Below are 15736 nucleotides of genomic sequence, written 5' to 3'. Positions count from 1 at the left end.
CTTTCAGATTACAGTGGTGCAGTGAAAGCAAATGGATTCATGTCCCAAGCTGCTTTACCCGAATAATCTTGTGTGCGCAGTGGCATTTCAGGTGGTTAAAGTATCATGGTTTCCATGTATGAATCAGGCCTAACACCTATATCCAGCGAAAGGAGCATAAATGCGATTAGGACTGTGTTGAGCCAAGCTTGTGTATCTCTACACCCAGGTAAGAGCTAAGGTGGGATTGTGACAGGAATCGTAGCTCTTCCTCTCTCAGTTGCAAACCAGGTGAAGTGGAGCATGCATGTGGAGGGTAAACAGGATCCTCTCGAGTCCTAGGGTGATATCTGCATAGAACATAATGCATGCGCTAGGCTGGATTGTGTCTTGTAATGTCCTTCATTAACTTTCACAACAGTTTTCTTTTTAACACAGTAATGTGAACATCAATGAAATAAAAACCCTCACACAGTATCCAAAATTCATAGTGTTTATTATCTCTAGTATCATATTATATTGCATAAATACTCTATCCTTGTTATATGTCTTTTTTCTTTTTTAAAAAAGTGATAACTTAGGAGATCATATTAGCCAAGAAATATAAAAATAAATAGGTTCATTATATGCATTTTATTACCAATTATAACCCTTCTCAGAAGGGAAAGAATATAAATACTTATAAAGTACGCATCCTCTATAGCAATATATTTTACTATATACATATGGAGAGCTATATTCTCTCATAGTCTATGAACTAGCACATCCTTTTTAAATATGCAGGGACTGGCATACTGCTGTGGATGGACCTGCTATCCTGCAGCAATCTTCCCTGCCTTACAAGTGATTCGAACAATGCAAATTTGTGGGGTGCCATGTATTAAGCGATTTTTTTATCAATAAAATTCCATTTACTCTTTGTAGAAAACACAAGAATATTACTTTTGATGAGGTGGAGAGCTGTATCTGAACAAAATAGTGGCTGTTAGATAACTCAAATTCTAACAATTTAGGAGTATGTTTTCATGGTGAAAACATTGTGCTCCAAAGCTAAATTTGTGTTTTGTTGGAGTCCTGTGGAACAATTGTGGGCATGAAGAACACACACACACACACACACACACACACACACACACACACGAGCGATCAATCAATCCAGGGCAGTGAGAACAGTGTGCGGTTCTCGAACTGCTACCATTCTAACTCGGCAGGCTGAGCATACCAGCTACAATGAAGAAAAAGGATCTCATTAAAAGGTTTTAAGAGCACTACATTCTAGTTATCAGGAGATTTTACAAGCAAACATCATTGTAAATGTTTGCTTCCTGGTGGAGAATATCACTCTACTGTTATATAAAACTATTGATAGCAGCCATGAACAATATAGTTTCCCCCCCAAAATACTGTTATGTTTCTTGCTTTTGTGAGGTAGGCAAGAGCTGACCAATAATTAAGCTTAGAGGAAAATGGACTTCCCCCTCCAACTTGGATTAAGAGAGGGATTTTATCAGTACCACAAAACAAATTCCTTAAGTTTTAACAAAAAAATCAACTCTCACTAAAACGTTGAAATGTTTGTTTAAACTTCTTTGGCCACTGTCTATGTTTTGTTTAATTTGTAACAGGCTTAAAAGAGGAAATTGTAATGCCTCGGGAATTTTACCTGCTGAAGATGAAACAGCTAGCAACTAAGATTTTTCTTCTTCCAGATTTTCAGTTGACATGTTTTTTTTTTTTACATTTCAGTATACTATCTAACATTATTTGCACTGTTCCATCTCAGTGGATTCCCTGTGAATTTTCCATGCGAATTACAATTGCTACCTCTCAATAGTTCATTTTCAGTGCTTTGGTCTGAAGGGGAAAAGAAAACAATCAACTTTAGCTTCCCCCAACCTGTTAAGGTTTAGCTGCAGTTTGTAACATTGCAGAAGTCTATTAAATGTTTAGGTTTCTTTGAAATGTCACAGCTTTCGTTGGACAATGTGGCACCACCAAAGGACATGCATCTTAACAATCTCTTTTTGAAGCCTTTCCCGCATGTCTTAGAGCACGGTGACCAGCCTCCCAGCTGCCACTGTGGGCATGGTGTGTCTGCACACGGCCGGACATCGCTTGGCTTGAGTTCTTTTGCACAGTCTGTGGCAGGCTGTCCATTAAGGTCTCTGCACTCTACAGATCTCCTCTGCCAACCAGTACCGCAGGACTTAGAACATTCTCCCCATTCTTCAAAAATCCATTCAGATAAGATCGTCTCCTGAATTGCATTGAAAGAATCAGTCTTTTTGCTGGGAGGTTTCTCGGAACCTGCTTTCTTCACAAAATAGGTGTATTTGATCTTAAGTCGAAACGAATCACCCACAGTAAGGACCTGTATTGTTAAAGGTTCCTTCAGTGGGCTGAAGCTGCGGATTCTTTCCAGAGGAGCTGAGGAGCCACTGTATGTCAACACACTGCCTTTATGGGTGATGTCTTGCTCCACAGTTGATAGTGTATAGTCACCATTGAGAATGTAGGTGCCGTCTGCAGCTTTAATAGCAAGGAAGCTGCCGTCCTGCCTGATACCTCTGTGATTCCGTTGTTTAACTTCTATGTTCGTTGCCCCAGCAGGGATCACAACAACATCATGATAACCAGGTCTAGAGGTAAGAAAAAGAGGACAGCAGTTGAGTCTTCAGTATATCCTTATTTACTCAAGGATCACATTAAGTACAGAAACTTATGATTAGCTAGATATTTGCAGCTTCAAAAGTTGACGTTCCTGTACATTAACGCAAGCTTTAGGTAAGCTTTTGATTTTAAAAGATGAAAGTTTGGTACCTCAGCTGAATAATATAACTGCTCTACAATCCTAGTGGATAAGACATATCTGTAAGCTATTAGGAAGAGTTAAGGATAAAACCCCAAATACCTGGAACTAGAAAGTGTTCCAGACACTTTCTTGCAAGTAGATCCATTTCCTCCACAGACGCCACATTTATCAAACTTCTTACTGGAGCCTATGATGCGATCACAGCCAGCTTTTACACATTGCCCCTGGACACAGACTGAAGTGGACTCTGGGCTACACAAGGTTCCATCCACCACCTTTAAAGAAAGCAAAGAAGCCATGATTAGAAGGCACCTTTAAAGAAAGCAAAGAAGCCATGATTAGAAGGGCACACATGTGTTTGTACTAACACTAAACATTTTTGGCACCAGGTACAATCCACCCAGAGTTAAACACTTTTAAATCACAATGGTTTCAACGGAGGAGATATTCAATGTTCCCCACCAAAAATCAACAGTGGGCGTCATAATAAAACTAATTTTATTGTCCTTGTTCAGTGAGTGTGATGCATGTGTAGAAGTGGGTTTCCATAAACACATGACTGGCTGGATTATGGACTACATGCATAGAAAGGTACTGCCTAACTGCTTCCTGGATTTCTATATCCAGCACTTGGGGTTGTGCACATGGTTCGTGATCATTAGGAACTGTGTCTGTATAAAACTGAACAGAAGCTAGGCATCTGTGAGGATTTGGGGGGGTTGGTAGGGAATGTAGCAGAGTGAGCAAGTACAATCTCCTCTTCCCTCTTAGACTTTAAGCCTCCCCAAATCTCTGACATTGGTGGTCAGAACTGATAATATTAAGTCCTTTCTTGGGCAGTTCATAGCATCACAAAGACAGCTCACTGCTCCTTGCCTGTCTCTCTAGATCAAAAGTTATAAATTTATATTCTGTAACAGCAACAAACAGACTTTGATCTTCCAGCACTTGTGTCAGCAGGAGCCTAATTAATTTCTTCAAGGATCAGGAAGTCAGCATATAGCCAAGTAATATTTCATTATGAAGAATATGACTATACCTTACTTTAAGCTTTGGGGGGATGAGTTTTTCTGACTAATAGCTTCGAAACTGAAACTAAATCGAATGGTGGGAAGATTGGATTGCAGTGAAGCAAGGGGAGTGAAGCTATTTGAATAAAGTGTTAGTTTCCATATAAGGGTGTGCTTCTCTAAGCAATTATTAGGAGCAATAAAATTTAATGGCACATATAAAACTTTGCCTATAAGTAATACGCACTGACACTGACACCCACACCCACCTTTGGCTGAAGGACAAAGAAATAGCCAGTGCCTTTTGCAAGGCAGGTAAGCTTGCATCTGTCTTTGGGAGTGACTCCAGCAAACTTGGGTGTCCATTCCACAACAGGCCCAGTTCCAAAAGGAGACTTGGAAATGTCATTGTGAGTCTCACACTGTTCCTCCCTGAAGGTTTTGCCTGTGTACAGAAAATACATTTATTAGGCGTTTTGAAGATGTCACAACTACATTTCTTTTCTATTTGAAAAAACCTGATTGTAACTTACCATTGTTGTCTGGACAGTCTTCAATGTTGCACGACCGGTACTGCACCCGCTTTCCCTCACAGTATTTCCCGCCGTTCTTGGGAACTGGGTTGTCGCACTCTCGCACAGAGTACTGCACTCCACCACCGCACGTCCTGGAACACTCTCCCCAGGAGCTCCATGATCCCCAGGCACCATGAAGAGGGGTCTACATTTCAAGACACAGAAATAAGCCCACATGTTAAATGCTTTGGGGGAAAGCATTAATCATTCGAAACATATTTTAGGCTGCAACTCTGTGCCTACTTTCTAGTGACTGAGGCTGTGACCCTATGCATGCTTACCTGGGAGTAAATCCTACTCAAGTAAGACCCACTTACTTCTGAGTAGACATGCATAGGATTGCATTGGCACAGGATCTGCTATACTACCAGGTCATGTGATAGCAGCCAGGCAATTTGTTATACCAGCCTGGCAGCTAGCCTAATAGAGTGTCATTTTCCTCTGTTGCCCCTGCCCTAGTTGGCATGAGTGGTGTGGCTGTGGTGGGGGCTATGCTGCCCCATTAGGCCATACTGCTGCCAGTCGGATGTTTGGACTGCCCCCTTACTTCTCACTTAACACACACAGGATCACTATACTAAGCTAAAATATTTAGATTTATCGGAACTAAAAACTTGAGTGGCCCAGAATATTCCTAATTTGTTTAGCCATATCTTCATGCTGCATTTTAAATTGTTGTGCATAGGATCTTGAGGTGAAGGGCAGGTAGCAAATCAAATCATCATCATCATTTTTACTATTAATTATTATTATTTATATTCCACCATTTCCCCATTCTGGGACTCAAGGCAGCTAAAAATAATTACACTGCACATCATCACTCTTGATTAAATAGATATTTTGTTTTCTTTTGTTTTAAATCACCATACTTACATCATAATGCTTCCTGTCTGTCTTCTCAATGCACTTGCCATTCATGCACCACTTTCCCTCTCCACAAGTGGTGCCGTCTGCCCAAGGGAAATGTTTGGTTTGGCACACAAGCAATCCACCAGACATGCCAGTACACCACAAAGTTGTACATGTGCTGGCTACATCAGGACAGTGTTTGGAATCTTCTCCAAATGTGAACTGGCACTGCCTATTCACATCATACTGTGTGCCAGGCAGATCAGAAGGGAGTTGGATAGGCTTGTGCGGCTTGTCCAGCAAGCATTCACCTGGAGAAAGGGGGGGGGGAAGAGTGATGGGAAACTTTTGTTAAAAAGTTGGGTGGCTTTTCCTGTAAATAGGATAGTATCAGAAAGAGATCTGAGAGATTTCTGATCTGAGGCATGCACTCACTAAGATTTTATTTATTTTACAAAATGTACTGCAACAAAATACGTCTAAGCAGGTGCAACAGAGATCTGTTGAACAATTGCAGGAAAGTGATCAAAATAATGATTCAAAAGCTCTGAGGAACATAGGTAGCAGTCTTAAGGCCACTGGGCCCATGCAGCTTAGTAGCCATGCTTACTAGGGCTGATGGGATTTGGAGGCAAACACCATCTGCTGGATGGCAGGTTCCCCATCCCTGGTATAAATGGATTGGCAGTGGCTTGCTGGGGTTTCAGAAATGATGCCCTTTTCCTTGCCCTACTGGGGCAAGATGCTGGCGATTGAGACTGGAACTTTCTGCAGGAAAATGTGTCCATCTTTGCACACTACAAATGCTATAAAAATGACTGAAAAAGGGAATGCAGTGGAACCTCGGTTTATGAACACCTCGGTTTATGAATTTTCGGTTTATGAACGCTGCGGACCCATCTGGAACGGATTAATTCATTTTCCATTACTTTCAATGGGAAAGTTCGCTTCAGTTTATGAACGCTTCAGTTTATGAACAGACTTCCGGAACCAATTACACCCATGCTTCAGTTTATGAACGCTTCAGTTTAAGTACTCCGCGGACCCGTCTGGAACGAATTAATCCACTTTCCATTACTTTCAATGGGAAAGTTTGCTTCAGTTTATGAACGCTTACTCCGCGGACCGTCTGGAACGGATTAATTCACTTTCCATTACTTTCAATGGGAAAGTTCGCTTCAGTTTATGAACGCTTCAGTTTATGAACAGACTTCCGGAACCAATTGTGTTCATAAACCGAGGTACCACTGTGTTTTAGACGGTTGAAGTGAATCTGTCAATATTTGACAACATATTTTCAACCATAAAATGGAAGTTGCCCATTGAACTTAAGAACACCCCTGCGATCTGGCTAGTTTCCAGTAACAACCAAGTAGAGAGGCCTCTAGGAAATGTGTGTTGAGGTTTCGAAAGCACTAGTCCTGCTCTATTGGCCCTCTCTCCCTAATACTCAGGAGCATGCCGGACACGAGCACGGGGACTGCATTTGTGTTACTATGACTAATAGCTGTCTGATACAGCTGAAGAGCAAGTAAAATTTGTTCTTGACATTGTCACAACAGTATGGATGTCACTTACACACAAGCATTTCCTGTTTCGCTTAGATAACCCACCCACATGGCTGAATGAGCCAATTGTGCGGGGTTTTCTTATGCAGCCACCCCTTCTGGAATGGTGCCACTTCTGTGGGAAAGAGCCATGTAACCTTTAAATAATCCCCCAGGTGTGTGTAAGTGGTCTAAAGGGCAATTAACAGCAGACTTATATTAGAAAGCAGCAGAATTGTTTCAGCAAGCTGGAAATTAAAGCGTTAAATGTAAGCAGTATATGAACCCTAGCATTACAGAGATAAATTGAAACCACGACTTACCATGGCCATTATCCAAAAATGTAGTAATCATATAAGCACTGCACGGAGACCACGGCTGGCTTCGATCCAAGTTGGAAAGCATAGATGCCATCATATGGGAGTCCCTGCTTATACCATTAATACCAGCACATTGCTTTGCATCGTCATGGGGCATACTGAACACATGGCCTGAAAAAAAAGATAGCATCATAAAATCTCCTATATACATGACGACTCTTTAAAATTACCTTCTGTTACACTAAGTATTACACATCTGCATGGATGTAATTTTGATGTGTACTACTGGAGAAAAGAAGTTTAGGACTCCCAAGGACAAAATGATAACACAGCAAGTTTTGCGTCAGGGTTGCAAGGCCATCTGCCAGGGTTGCAAGCAGCCAAAAGCTGCAATTCAGAGTATAAGCAAACTTTGAACAGAAGACCCTCTCTTACTTCCTTTGGTAATTCACATTTGGCCAATGGACCCGCAATAATGCCCCATGGAATAAGGCTGCATAATGCAGCATTGGAGAATTTTGAAAATAGTGCAGATTGGACTGATCAAGCAGTTCTGGCACTGTTTCTCATGGCAACAAAACTTTTTTGACATGTATATTTTAAGAGCAGGGAGAGTAAACCCTCAGCCATCTTGTTTGGAATCGCAAGAAAGCTGCCCTTCCAAAATGTTATTTGAAAGAGTTTTCTTCCCCACCCCTGAAGATCAAGCTTGGGGATAGAGCTCATTGCATTTCCTCCACTTTGCTGAAATGCCCAAAAAAAAGAAAAAAGAAAAAGAAAAAAAGCTTTGGCAAAACACTTTGATACAGCACTAATTAAAAGGCCCTTGTTTCCTGTGATTGCTCTCCAAATGCTGCCCAACTTTATGCAGATTCTCAGTAAGGTGGCTCTATCGCTTCAGACCACACACACATGGGGATGCTACCTATGGTCTTGTTTCTTCAGATTACAAGTGGAGGCTCACATAATTGAATGCTTCTCTAGGGAGGCGGGGAAATCAGAGAGAAGGGTTCTGATCTATCCTCCTTAAGATCTAGTTTTCTGTGTAAATTGATATTTTGTTGTTGTTGGATGAACACTCAATAATGCACGCCCCCCCCACCTGTAGTGTGAAGACGGACAACCCAGGCAAAGGTTTACCACCTCATTGAGAACTAGACCACAGTAACAGGTAATCATGCTGCTTTAATAGCTTAAATGCAGACTAAAATGCATAATGTATGTTTTAAAATAAATCAAGGCTGCCACAGATCTCTCTTGAATCTCAATTACCTAATTCATGAGTGGCGGTAAAAGCAGCTTGCAAGCCATCATCTTCTATGACAGAGCAACTGCGGTTTGGATCACAAGCAGTTCCCACATCAGCCATCCCAAGTGTATCGCATGTCTTGGCACCACAGAGATCCTATACAAGGAGAAGAAGAGCCAGTTTCATTATTAATTAGGTCAGGAGCTTAACCTTGGCATGAAGAGTCTTACTTTGGCAGTTTGCCTTTCCTTCTGGAAAGAGCATTAATACTCAGAATTTCAACAGGTATAAAGATAATTCTCTCTTGGAAGGACCTGCACAAAACTTTGCTAATTGTGGTAGTCATGCTGCAAAGAAATATATTTTAAGTCAACAGTGTAAGTTTCCTATGGAGGTTTTCTAAAATAAACTGTTTGGGTAATTATCCCACACTATAATGTATGAGTTTTCCCCACCTACTTTATGCAGTTGTGTGGCAATGGAAATTTACCTAGAACTTCTTGTGAAAGAGTTCCAGGTGGATTTGCCATTCAAGCAGGAGCCAACAAATCTCACAAATCAAATTCTCAGCAGTGTGTATGCTGAACTACTTACTTTCTGTAGTTTCCAAATGGGTGAAATTACAAAAAGTATAGCAAGTTAAAACTGGTGCATTAACATATTTCTTCAGTGACTGGATCTTTGGAACAATATTTCTTAAAAAAAATCAAATAAAAAGTTTCTGGATGCATTGGTTACAAAGTCTTGTGATAAGTAACTAAATGTATTTTATTTACTTTTTTACTTTTAAATCCTGCCTTTTCCCATCATGGAACCCAAAGTGGTTCCCAGCTAGTCACCCATCCAAACACTAACCAGCTCAGATCTGCTTAGCCTATGTACTTCCAGACCATACTCGGGAATCTGCCAAACAAACCCATTCCTTTTTTATTCTTTTCTCCTTACCTGTCTAGTGAAAAGAATTGCAGTGTCATAATGCTCAGGATGCCGGTCACTAGGAGGATTGTGTTGCTTTTGCCAGTTGCAGAAATTTTTTAAGGTAAGCGCAGCATTTGAGGACACATCAGGCCCCTTCTGCTCCTCATAGATGACCATTATTTTCACTACCACCAGACTGACAGAGTTCCGGATGCTGGGATGTTTATACAATTTGGCAGCCACAGACAGGAGTGTCAGAAGATAATGTTTCAGCCCATTGCCATGGAACTCTGCCATAGATTGGTCAGCTACAAGCAAGGTTTCCACATAGCGATGGCTTGACACAAATCTTTTCTTCCTTGTACTTCTATGTCCTGTATTTTAGAAAAGAAAAATACTTATAAATAGCTGACTGAGGGCTTGTTTTATACATAGAGCTTGAACAGTAAACATTTTCGACAGTTTAAAGTAGCAAAGATGCTTCTTCTTCTTCTACTTAAAAGCGAATTCTGTTTCAATCTAGGCAATATTTCCACCACAGGTAAAAATATAAATCTCCCTTGCTGCTGTGAATCATTCTTCACAAGCAACCTATGCCAAGATTCAGACTCTAGAAATGAGAGGCTGACTCAGGATCAGGTCCAAAGACTCATCATGGAGCCATGCATGTTACACATGCCCACGTTTTTGTGCTTGGCAAAATACTAGGAGTGGGGTTTCCCCACTTTTCTTGGAAATGGCACATCTCCTTGCTGATGACATCTGCTTTCTTGGTTTGGAAACAAAATTCCTTGCCTGCCTGTAGGAGGAGTTATTCCTCTAAGAAAGGGAAATTGTCCCCCTATTACTGCCAGTAGAGAAGCAAGGGATCATATTCCCTCTGCAAATGGGTAATGCCTCAAGTCTCCATTGATCTCCCTGCTGTTATAGTCAGGCAGAAAGATGCCCCACCTTCCTGCTGCTTTAAGTTAAGTGTGCTGCAGACAGACACAATTGCTGAGCCTCCTAAACAGAATAGAAGTTTGTCATCTTGTTGATCAAATGGTAGGCTACAGTTATGTGGAAGCCCAGGTCACATCAACTGAGGAAAAGCTTTATCCTTTTTTGCATTGCCCATTCAGCCCTCAGTTTTAAACTGGAGTGTGATTTCCATGTGGAACAGCTGTAATTCTATTAAAAATAAAATTTGTACTTAAATAAAAGCAAAGGGTGTGTACTGAACCAGGAATGAACATACAATTAATTTGCAGTAGGATTAAAACGACTGGAAGCATGCTTGGAAGAAGTGCCCCTCCCCCTTCCGGTAATAAAACCTTAGGATTATGTCATGCTGGCACTGGAAATCAAAAGCCTTGACTAAGATTGTGGGGCTCCACGTGGAAAGCAGAGTGCAGGAATAAAAGTTTGTGCCAAGCAGCCAATTGCTACTGTGACCCAGTTCTTGTGACCTCACTGCATCACTTTCTATGCTCCAGACACTGTGCCCTTGTCTTACTCCTAGTGCCTTTTCCTCTACTTTCTCATTGGCTGCATGAGTCATATTAAATGGTCTTCATTCACAAGCCCTTATTGGACTGGAACCTCCCATTTGCTACACCTGTGTCCAAAGGCATGGCTGTGAATGATCATACTGTACAGCAATTACCACAATTTTAGGATACTTTTGTGTCAATAAAGATCTGCCTTCTCCCCCCCCCCCCAATGAGCATATACTTGAGGATACAGTGAGCTCAATTCACTATTCATTCCTTCCCCTTGCCCCGTGTAATTTGCAGTGGAAATTTCCTAATCATAAAGGCCATGTAAATGAGTGGAAGCAGCAACAGTTTTAAGTTGTTCATTTAGCTACGGAGGCTGCCCTTTCCTGCCCATGGAGCTAAAAGCAGCTTTGGAAAGGAGTGACTAATTTAAGATGAGGAAAGGTACAAGGTAGGAAAGTATATCCAACAAGCATTTACTGCTGGGATTGGTGCTCAAGCTTCAGAAAACCAACAAGTGTTTTGTGTCTGTGTCATCCATAAAGATTCAGTGATGTAGATGGAAATTATACCTGAACTACCTCCTCTCATTCACATTTTGGGACTAGCAATGGTTGTTAGATTACTTATTTCTGAATAATTCTGCATAGGTTTAGGCTGCATTCCTATGCACACTTACTTGGGATTAGCTGCTATGTCACTGGGATTTGCAAACTGAGGAACCTAGGATCAGAGTGCAATCTCTAATTTCAATAGAACGTATGCTTTATTGTTCAGAGAGCACAGATTTACATATTTAGGACTCAAGAGTACGATCAATGGACTTTGATGTAGATATGTTTATTCATGAGTTACAATGTAATTTGCTGGATATCTGTTTCTTAGCCAATATATATCGGATTGCAGCACTGTTAATTGCAAGGTTCTGCCTTGTTTTAATTGAAGGGAAACCAAATCACACTGCATTTAGGGTATGTTCAATGTAGTCGTTTACTCAGAAACTCATTCTCAGTAATTGTGTTTGGGACTGTAACCCAGGCTCTAATGAATTGCACTTCAACCCTTAGCCTGAACATTGTACATTCCTACACAAGCACTCCTACACATGCTTGATGTGCAGGATGACCCCATTTAACTCAGTAGAATTTATTTCCAAGCAACATAGGATCAGGTTGTATGTTCATTGATTTCAATTCATATCCTGCTAAAGTGGTCCCCTCGAACTAGTAAATGTCACAGTACTACCCCTGACTCCTATGAGCTGATGCTAAAATAAGAGGTTTGCAGATTATGATGGACCTGCCCTTTTCATTTATTTTGGACCCCCTTACAACGATCTTTTTAAAAGGTTAGGGTAAGCTTCCCTCATCAGTTGGACTGCAAACTATTTACTTTTTAGAAGCTTCTAATTTTAAATGGTAGAGGGGCAGGGTAGTAAGCACCGTGACCCAGTGGGGGGGGGGGTTATTCTAGAATAGGTGGGCACAACTTGGCACCTGGTATCCTGTAATGTCTAACACTGGAATGATGGATCCACACACCAAATTTACTCCAGAGCAGTCCCAAATAAAGACCTCCATGTGGACAATAAATGTAGGTCATTATTGGGCGATGCAATCCTGTGCATGTTTATGGGGAAGCCAGTCCCACTGCGTCCAACACTACTCACTCCACTTGCATAGGATTTAAACTGCTTGGAAATGGTGCCTGTTGCAGTCAGTGGAACTTAAAAACAAATACTCTTAGGGTCTAAAATAAGGACATTTCTGAAGAGCTTATTCAGTCATACAATTGTTGCAAGGATTCTTAAGGGCGACGGAATGCAAACTCTAGAAACTGCACTAAGCACAAGCTAGCTTTGTTATAAATCTCTCTCTCTCTCTTTGCACCCACCCCCATTTTTTAGAGTGGCCAATCGGAGGAAGTCGACTGCAGCCTTTGGACCACTCCGGGCGCTTTGGCAAAAAAGTGCGGCCGCCCGGGCGCATGCGTGCCACGCCGCATCCCGCTGACGTTCCCACAGAGCCTGAACTCCCTTGGCTTGGAAGTTCAGCGGCTTCCCCGCCAAGGACAGCCAAGTGCAGGGAGGTTAATACCTGCGTGAGCCGCGTGTTCCGTTGCTGCTCCTCCTGCTGCAACCGCCGCCTCTTTCTCCTCATGCTGCTGCGGCTGCCCTTCCGCAGCCGAGGGGAAATCGGAGTCCGCCACTCCGCACTTCGCTCCGCCGTCTTGCCGGGGGCTCCTCCGCAGCCGGCGCCGCAGGACGTGCAGCCGAAGTGGCTCGTCTCTTCCTTGCGGGAGGGAGGCATTGGCAGGTTGAATAAGGTACTCGACGCCGCGCAGGTAGAAAGCCCCGCGGAGCCCTCCGCACAGGCTGAGGGCGGCGGCGGAGTGCGCGTCGCCGTTGACAGTGCCGGAGTAGAAGCAGCCGGCTAAGGCGCCGGGCTGCTCGGAAGCCTCTTCCTCTTCGCTCCGGGGCCGGCTGCCCACGTACTGCAGCGTCAGGTCCGGCGCCAAAAAGCTGCTGTCGGGCTGCAGCTCCAAGCTGAGGCGCTCGCCAAAGGCGTCCAGGCGGTAGAAGCGCTGCTGCTGCTGCCCGGCGAAATCCAGCCTCACGGGCATCACTAGCGCCTTCTCCTCCTCGTCGGGCTGCCGCGGGCTGCCCCGAGCGGCCAGGCAGAGCAACAGCGCGCTCAGCGCCAGGCGTGCTGCAGCCCTCTCCATGCTGTGCTGAGGTAACTTGTGGAGGAGAGAAGGGACCGAGGGGAGGGCAAGCGAAGGCGCGCCCCGAAGGCGGGCGTGGACTCGGGCAGTCCAAGCGCCTCAGCAGCAGCTTCGAAGCTCCGGCGCACCTCTCGGGACGACTCTTGAGGCGGGAAGGGGTGCCGCCGGGCTCGCCTCGTCAAGTGAACTCTCGGGAGTCCGCTGAGGGAAGCAAACGAGGCGGGTGCCGGCTTCGCGAGCGCCTCGGCTGTTCGCCTTGAATGCGAGCGCCTCGGCAGCCCGCCCTGCCCTTTATGGGATGCGCTCGGGGGAGCCCCCCTCCCCCTAGTCGAGGAGGCGGGACCCCCGTAGACCAGCTTTGAGCTCACTGCGTGCGTAACTCGTGGCTGCCGCTGCAGCTCCTCGCTGGACGCCTGCCTCCAGCCCTGGCCGGCCGCCACACCCTCAGCGAGGAGGAGGAGGAGGGCGGCGGGGAAGGGAGACGGGCCGGGGCCGAGGGGGAGATACCTGCTCCGAGCACGGTGGCTCCCCCCCGCTCAAGCTGCCTGGTCGAGCAAAGCAGCCCCGAGGCCGCGCGCCCTTCCCCTCCCCGCCGCCGCTCTCTCGACGCTTTGCCAGCAGCTCAGGTTTTCCACGTAGGAGGCGCCTGCTGCGGTCGCTCGGTGTTCCAGGGAAGGGAGAATTGGAGGAGGAGGACGCCGAGGGCAGAGGTTTCCTTGAATCTCCTCCACCCATGAAGATCTCCGACGACCCTGCCAGCTCTTTTTGCTTCCCACTCGCTCTCTCTAGTCCCAGCCAAGGCAATTTTAGGAGGACAGAGAGAGCACACGTCGTTTTAGCACACGAGGCAGTCGTGTGTTTGTGTGTAAGATTATAGCAGGCGTCTTGTTTGATCCAAGGATCATTTCTCCAAAGGCGTCTGCCACTCACCTGCTGTGAGATCCTTTCTAAAGCGAGGTGACAGTGGCCCACGCTGTCATCTGTCCAGTCCAGCTTGGAACAGGTTAATTTGTAGGCGCTGGATGTGTAAAACTCCGTTTAATCAACATGCTGCATTTTTACTAGCTTTTTTAAAATTGTACAACACTCACTAAACCAGAGGAGAAAGGGTTAGGTGAACAAAACACACTAGAGCTAAATCTTCTGTTTCCCCTCCTTGAAATGGGCAGTGTGTGTGGGTGGATGTTGTTCATTTGACCCTGAGAAATTTATTTTCTTATTCTCAGATCAGGGCTCCTTTGGAAAAGGAGAACTAAGGGTATGATGAAAAAGTCTCCAATTACAGGGCAGGAACAGCATGTCCTAAAGAGAGCCTCATGAATGTGATGGTTGTGAGAGTGATGATTTTACCTATAGCTTCCTGTTCTTGCACAGCTCTCATGACAGCTACAGTCTGTTGTACACCTGTACTTCTGAGAAGTTTGTATTATTTTTAAAACCACTTGAGCAGGCACATTTGTGTATGTGCAACAGCCAATAAACTTATCTTGAAATCCCAGCTAAACTCTAGAAGTACAGCTAATCCACTTAATTATTTATATACAACATGCTTGAGATGTCCAGTATTTTGACTGCTTGTTTCCTTCCTCCCTCACCCCAGTTAAGGGAGGCCTCTTCTTAAGACTCAGGGCAAAGAACAATCAGGGACATGTCTGGAATGAAGAGAAGTACCGGTAGTGTGGTTATTGCTCAGCTGCTAATAGTTCTGAATCCAAAGTTCTCCATTGCATCACATGCACACTACACATTAGGTTAAACTTCAGAGAGTTTCCTTCCTTCATTTGGCCTTTGCACAATGACATTTCAACACAATCATTCTAAATCAAGGGCTTTGCTCCCTAGATCCAAAGGCAGTGCCAGCAAAGTATATCAGGTCACGTGAGTTGTATATTCATTATGTGGGATACATAGTATCCTACATGTATATGTATTCATACTACAGTGCTGCTTCAGGTAGTTATACAACTTTCAGGGTTTGTTTCAGATGTGTATTTTACAACATTACTGTATATCAAATTAATTATGGTAAGATAAGCTTTTGTAGTATTCTAAGAAATGTACTCTCTCTTGTTAAAGCAGAACAATGAATTACATCATGTAAAAGACAGCATTATCTATACTTTTAGAATTATTAGATTGCTATTGTAACGAATTAGCTGCAGCAGCAACTATTTTTAAGTTGTAATGGTAATTTAAGCCCTTCTGTATGAAAAGGCACCCCTCCACTCGTTAAGCTTAATTTACATAGGTGACTTTAATGCTATCTTGTATAAGT

At 43.7% G+C, this 15736-nt stretch overlaps 1 protein-coding gene across 1 annotated transcript; it reads right to left on the bottom strand.

Moving 5' to 3' along the window:
* Nucleotides 1–458: 458 nt before the first annotated feature.
* On the bottom strand, nucleotides 459–14956 carry ADAMTS1 (ADAM metallopeptidase with thrombospondin type 1 motif 1). The gene is made up of 9 exons (XM_035115889.3): nucleotides 12834–14956; nucleotides 9287–9633; nucleotides 8365–8497; nucleotides 7096–7263; nucleotides 5250–5536; nucleotides 4335–4521; nucleotides 4071–4246; nucleotides 2891–3066; nucleotides 459–2618 (listed from the first exon to the last, which is right to left on the bottom strand). Exons 1-9 carry the CDS (start codon nucleotides 13459–13461, stop codon nucleotides 1886–1888), a joined length of 2835 nt encoding a protein of 944 aa, XP_034971780.2. The 5' UTR covers nucleotides 13462–14956; the 3' UTR covers nucleotides 459–1885.
* Nucleotides 14957–15736: the final 780 nt, after the last annotated feature.

Source organism: Zootoca vivipara, chromosome 4, assembly GCF_965207765.1.
Source record: "Zootoca vivipara chromosome 4, rZooViv2.hap1.1, whole genome shotgun sequence".
NCBI classification, from domain to species: domain Eukaryota; kingdom Metazoa; phylum Chordata; class Lepidosauria; order Squamata; family Lacertidae; genus Zootoca; species Zootoca vivipara.
Note: the sequence above shows the minus strand (reverse complement) of the source record. Positions and strands in the feature narration are given on the sequence as shown.

What these genes read in the sequence shown, in the direction of transcription:
- ADAMTS1 (XM_035115889.3), bottom strand. Translation starts at nt 13,461, where the DNA reads ATGGAGAGGGCTGCAGCACGCCTGGCGCTGAGCGCGCTGTTGCTCTGC. An exon ending in ATTTTTGGATAATGGCCATG is followed by an intron (nt 5,537 to 7,095) that starts GTAAGTCGTGGT and finishes CCCTTTCTCCAG; the next exon opens with GTGAATGCTTGCTGGACAAG. An exon ending in TCTTTGTCCTTCAGCCAAAG is followed by an intron (nt 3,067 to 4,070) that starts GTGGGTGTGGGT and finishes CTTTCTTTAAAG; the next exon opens with GTGGTGGATGGAACCTTGTG.